We start from the raw sequence: 6,000 nt of genomic DNA, 5'->3' as shown, positions 1-6,000 counted from the left end.
GGGCTAGTTTTCTGACTGTTTTGGATAACATGATAAATGATTTTAGTTTTTTTTTTGTCTAGTCTCGTTTGAATATAGATCAATATTAAATAGTCTCCTGATGAGTCGTCTTTGGTGAGGACGATGAAACCCATAGAAATGAGAGGCTTGGAGAGTGAGTGTATACATCACCTCACCCTATGTACTGTACTGAACTGTGGGGTACATGTTTTTTCTATTAGTCACCTATTGACTAACCTTCAGGGGATGAATTATGGGTATAGTTTTATATTTGGAATTAATAAAACTTAGTTTTATCCTTTTGTCAGCAAACATGAGGAATGACAGGAGACAACCCATTTAAGAAGATTCAATTTTGGCTAAAACTATTCCAACATTATGAACATAAAAAAGGCTTCTCCCCTATGTGACATCTCTGATGTTTATTAACAGTTGATTTCCAAGTAAAACATTTCCCACATTAAGAAAGTGAAAAAGGTTTCTCCTCTGTGTGACTGCTCTGATGGCGATCAAGAAGCGCTTTCTGGTAAAAATATTTCCCACATTAACAGGAAAAAGGCTTCTCCCCTGTGTGAGTTCCATGGTGATTAACCAATTGTGATTTTCGGATAAAACATTTCCCACATTCTGAACATGAATATGGCTTCTCTCCTGTGTGGGTTTTTTGGTGCTTAACACAATCTGATTTATTGTTAAAACATTTCCCACATTCTGAACAGGAAAAAGGCTTCTCCCCTGTGTGAATTCTCTCATGCGTAACAAGACTTGAATTCTGAGTAAAACATTTCCCACATTCTGAACATGAATATGGCTTCTCTGCTGTGTGGGTTTTTTGGTGTGCATCAAGATTCCCTTTCTGGTTAAAACATTTCCCACATTCTGAACAGGAAAAAGGCTTCTCCCCTGTGTGAATTCTCTCATGCGTAACAAGACTTGAATTCTGAGTAAAACATTTCCCACATTCTGAACATGAATATGGCTTCTCTGCTGTGTGAATTCTCTGATGTTTAACAAGACTTGAATTCTGAGTAAAACATTTCCCACATTCTGAACATGAAAAAGGCTTCTCTCCTTTGTGAGTTCTTTGGTGTTCATCAAGATTCCCTTTCTGGTTAAAACATTTCCCACATTCTGAACAGGAAAAAGGCTTCTCCCCTGTGTGAGTTCTATGGTGTCTAATAAAAGTCCCTTTGTGGTTAAAACATTTCCCACATTGTGAACATGAGAATGGCTTCTTTGCTTTAGGAGCAGTTTGTTTTTTAATGCCTCTTTTGCGACTTTGATTTTCCTTAGTAGTCAGTAATGAATCAGAAGATGGGACCTGTTTCATAGGATCAGATGACAGATCTTTGCTGTGAATGGATGATGATATATCTGGAGTAATGGCATTCACTTCATCTGTCAACAGAAAAACAGATAAGGCAGGTTGCAGTTAATGCAAAAGTTAGGGTTACTGTTAGGCTAAAGTAAGGGTTATTGTTAGGGTTACTGTTAGGCTAAAGTTAGACTAAAGTTAGGGTTACTGTTAGGGTTAAATGGTTAAAGTGGTCCATCAGTATTATAGTGCAGAGGAGGCTTATGCACTTTTATGTTCTGACAGTGAAGAAAGTGCAGTGTCAGATGGCGATGTGGATTTTGAGGGCTTTAGTAGCAGCTCAGAAATGAGCATTGATTCTGATCCATCCTCACACACAGGGACCAGTACAACAAGAAGGACAAATAGCGCTTCTGGAGAAATGTCTCCAACTAAGGGAATGCCAAGTACTAGCGCTGTCCCTAGTGCTCTTGAATTGGAGCACACCAATGACAAATTACACAACTTTTGGGGTCCAATTTCTCCTGTTACCCTTTGGAAAAAAAAAACGGAGGGCGAAAAGATCATTTTTTGTGGAAAAAAAAAGACTTTTTATTTTCACGGCTCTACGTAATTAACTTCTAAGAAGCCCTTGGAAGCTCAAAACGCCCATCACACATTTCCTTGGGGGGGGGGGGTCTAGTTTCCAAAATGGGGTCACTTGTTGTGGGTTTCCACTGTTTAGGCACATCAGGGGCTCTCCAAACACGACATGGCAACCACTAATTATTCCAGCATATTTTACATTCAAAAAGTTAAATATCGCTCCTTCCCTTCTCAACCCTGCCGTGTGTGCCCAAACAGTAGATTTCCCCCACATATGGGGTATCATCGGCATGCTCAGGAGAAATTGCAAAACAAAATGTATAATCCATTTTCTCCTGTTACCCTTGCGAAAGTAAAAAAAATTAGGTCTAAAGGAAATTTCTTGTTATAGAAATGTTTATTTTTTCCTTCCACATTCCATTCATTCCTGTGAAGCACCTGAAGGGTTAATAACCTTTTTGAATGTGGTTTTGAGCACCTTGAGGGGTGCAGTTTTTAGAATGGTGACACTTTTGGGTATTTTCTGTCATATTGACCCCCCAAACTCACTTCAAATGTGAGGTGGTCCCTAAAAAAATGGTTTTGTAAATTTTGTTGTAAAAATGAGAAATCGCTGGTCAACTTTTGACTCTTATAACTTCCTAACAAAAAAAAAATTGTTTCCAAAATTGTGCTGATGGTAGGCATGTGGGAAATGTTAATTTATTAACTATTTTGTGCGATATGACTCTCTGATTTAAGAGCATTAAAAAAAAGTGAACATTGCAAAATTTTCAACATTTGTGAAATTTCCTTTTTTTAACAAATAAACGCAAGTCATATTACATAAATGTTACCACTACCATAAAGTACAATATGTCACAAGAAAACATTCTCACAATCACCAGGATTCGTTGAAGCATTTTAGAGTTATGACCTCATAGAGTGACACTGGTCAGAGCTGAAAAAATTGGTCACAAAGGCAAAAACAGGCTCTGGCGTGAAAGGGTTAATATTTTGTTGCACAACCTTTTGAGGCAATCACTGCGATCAAACGATTCCTGTAACTGTCAATGAGACTTATGTGGTGCTCTGATTACATGTTCATCTGTATTGGCTTATGACAGGTCGCTGATCCCTCACTGACCTGCCCCCCATTATTACATAACGCATATAATAGCATTGATATTATTGGTGATAATGCCTATAATATTGTGGCTATTGGGAGGCTTAGAAAAAAATTACATCCAGCAAATTGTCACCGGCGATGGCGGCGCCTGCGTAGTAGCGTCTATAAGAGACTACACTCATCACTGTCCCCAATCTCCTCTTTTTCCTGTACTGATCTGGCTGTTCATCACTACAACGACACTCTTAGAAGCACCCTTGACCAAGTAGCTCCCCTCACCCTCAGAACCTCCAAACACAGAGTAAAACAACCCTGGCTCACATCACAAACTCAACTTCTCCAGCGATGCTCTAGGAGTGCTGAACACCTATGGAGAAAAACCTGCACACCAGAAGACTTCATCCACTTCAAATTTATGTTAAGAACCTATAACGCTGCCCTTCACCTCGCCAAACAGAACTACTTCACCACCCTGATCTCCTCACTAGCCAACAACCCCAAGAAACTTTTTGACACCTTTCACTCCCTCCTCAGGTCAAAAGCACAAGCCCCTATCACAGACATTTGTGCTGATGACCTGGCCTCCCACTTTACAGAAAAAATAGATAATATCCGTCAGGAAATCTGCACCCAACCACCAAGTGCTGTGATTCCCATGGCTCACTTTCCACATTTGAGCCCATCACAGAAGAAGTCTCCAGACTCCTGTCTTCTTCTCGTCCGACTACATGCACGACCGACCCCATTCCCTCACATCTCCTCCAGTCTCTCTCTCCAGTCATCACAACTCACCTAACTACAATCTTTAACCTCTCCTCGGGCATTTTCCCATCCTCCTTCAAACAAGCCATCGTTACTCCATTACTAAAGAAACCCGCTCTCAACCCATCCTGCACTAACTACAGACCAGTCTGCAATCTCCCCTTCATCTCTAAACTTTTGCAGCGCCTAGTCTACTCCCGGCTTACCCATTACCTTTCCACTCACTTCCTCCTAGACTCTTCACAGTCCGGCTTCCGCCCCTACATTTGACTTAAACTGCACTCAAAATGACCAATGACCTTCTGACAGCAAAACGTAATGGTCACCACTCTCTGCTCATTCTTCTCGACCTTTCTGCATCTTTCGACACTGCTGACCACCGTCTCCTACTCTCTAGGCTCCAATCACTGGGCATTAAGGACACTGCTCTCTCCTCGTTCTCTTCCTATCTTTCCGACTGCTCCTTCAGAGTTTTGTTCTCTGGCTCCACGTCATCTCCTCTTCCTCTCAATGTCGGGGTACCTCAGGGCTCAGTCCTTGGCCCTCTTCTCTCGCTACACCGCCCCAATTGGACAAACCATCAGATTTGTCTTTCAGTAACATCTTTATGCTGATGACACACACAATTATACATGTCATCCCCCCACCTTAGCCCCGCTGTACTACAGAACGCCAGTGACTGTTTGTCCGCAGTCTCCAACATCATGTCCGCTCTCTATCTGAAACTCAACCTCTCAAAAACTGAAATTCTTCTACTCCTGCCGTCTACTAACCTCCCTAAATCTGACATTTCCCTCTCGTGGGTGGCACCATAATAACGCCACGGCAGCAGGCGCGCTGTCTGGGTGTTATGTTTGACACCAATCTCTCCTTCACATCCCATATACAATCTCATGCCCGCTATTGCCGCTTACACCTAAAGAACATCTCTAGAATCTGCCTTATCACCATGGAAACAACAAAAACCCTCACTGTAGCATTGATCCACTCCCGCCTGGATTATGGGCAGCATGGTGGCTCAGTGGATAGCACTGCAGCCTTGCAGCGCTGTAGTCCTGGGTTCGAATCCCACCAAGGACAACATCTGCAAGGAGTTTCTATGTTCTCCCCGTGTTTGCGTGGGTTTCCTCCAGGTACTCCGGTTTCCTCCCACATTCCAAAGATAGGGAATTTAGATTGTGAGCCCCATTGGGGACAGTGATGATAATGTGTGCAAACTGGAATATGTTAGCGCTATATAAAAAATAAAGATTATTATTACTGCAATGCTCTATTAATTGGCCTCTCCGTTACTCCACTATCCCCTCTCCAGTCCATCCTTAATTCAGCAGCCAGGGTCATCCATCTGGCTAATCGGTACTCGGACACGTCCGCTCTTTGCCAATCCTTACACTGGCTGCCCATTCATTATAGGATCCAATTCAAAGTACTTGTTCTCACCCACAAAGCTCTCCACAGTGCAGCACCCCCCTACATCTCCTCCCTCATTTCTGTCTATCGGCCTGACTGTTGCGCTCTGCAAACGACTTTCGACTAGCATCTGCACTAATCAGTACCTCCCACTCCTGACTCCAAGACTTCTCCCGCGCTGCGCCAATCTTTTGGAATGCTCTACCCCAAGAAATGACTATCCACAATTTGCATAGTCTCAGGCGTTCCTTTAAAACACATTTTTTCAGAGCGGCCTATCACGTTCACTAATCAAAGTCATTGTATGTGTAAGTGTGCGTGTGTATCTATCTCCATCTATCCCTCACTCCCTCAAGATGGCTGGACCATCATTGTAAATACACACCTGTACTCTGTATCTCCCCCACCTCATTGTAGATTGTAAGCTCTCACCAGCAGGGTCGGCTTATTTTGCTTTAATTATTGTATTATTAACATTACTTATGACTTGTGTTTTGAAACTGTTAAACTGTAAAGCGCTGAGGAATATGCTGGCGCTATATAAGGATTATTATTATATAAAAATGGGGGGCAGGTCAGTGAGGGATCAGTGACCTGTCATAAGCCAATACAGATGAATATGTAATCAGAGCACCACATAAAGGCCCGCCCACAGCCCCACCCACAGGCACGCCCACAGCCCCGCCCCAGAGCACGAGAATCTCATTAACTGAAAGCTACAAATAGAGATTAAACAGTAAACCAGAGTTGCCCTCATTTATGGTGGATTATTGGAGCTACTATGAATCCTGACCAGAAGATTAGAGATAATAATATTGCT

The 6,000-nt window shown here is 42.4% G+C and overlaps 1 protein-coding gene across 2 annotated transcripts in view; it reads right to left on the bottom strand.

Moving 5' to 3' along the window:
* Positions 1–407: 407 nt before the first annotated feature.
* LOC141076494 (uncharacterized) overlaps positions 408–6,000 on the bottom strand; it is a 40,198-nt gene continuing 34,605 nt past the window's right edge. For both annotated transcript variants that reach the window (XM_073563979.1, XM_073563980.1), the window contains exon 7: positions 408–1,398. In XM_073563979.1, the coding sequence (XP_073420080.1) occupies positions 545–1,398 (854 nt within the window). In that variant the 3' untranslated portion in view covers positions 408–544. The remainder of the gene's footprint in view (positions 1,399–6,000) is intronic.

The sequence above is a fragment of the Dendrobates tinctorius genome, unplaced genomic scaffold (genome assembly GCF_039654945.1).
Source record: "Dendrobates tinctorius isolate UK_male_01 unplaced genomic scaffold, ASM3965494v1 ptg000418l, whole genome shotgun sequence".
Classification (NCBI taxonomy): Eukaryota; Metazoa; Chordata; class Amphibia; order Anura; family Dendrobatidae; genus Dendrobates; species Dendrobates tinctorius.
The sequence above is the reverse complement of the archived record's forward strand: the minus strand, read 5'-3'. Positions and strand labels throughout refer to the sequence as shown.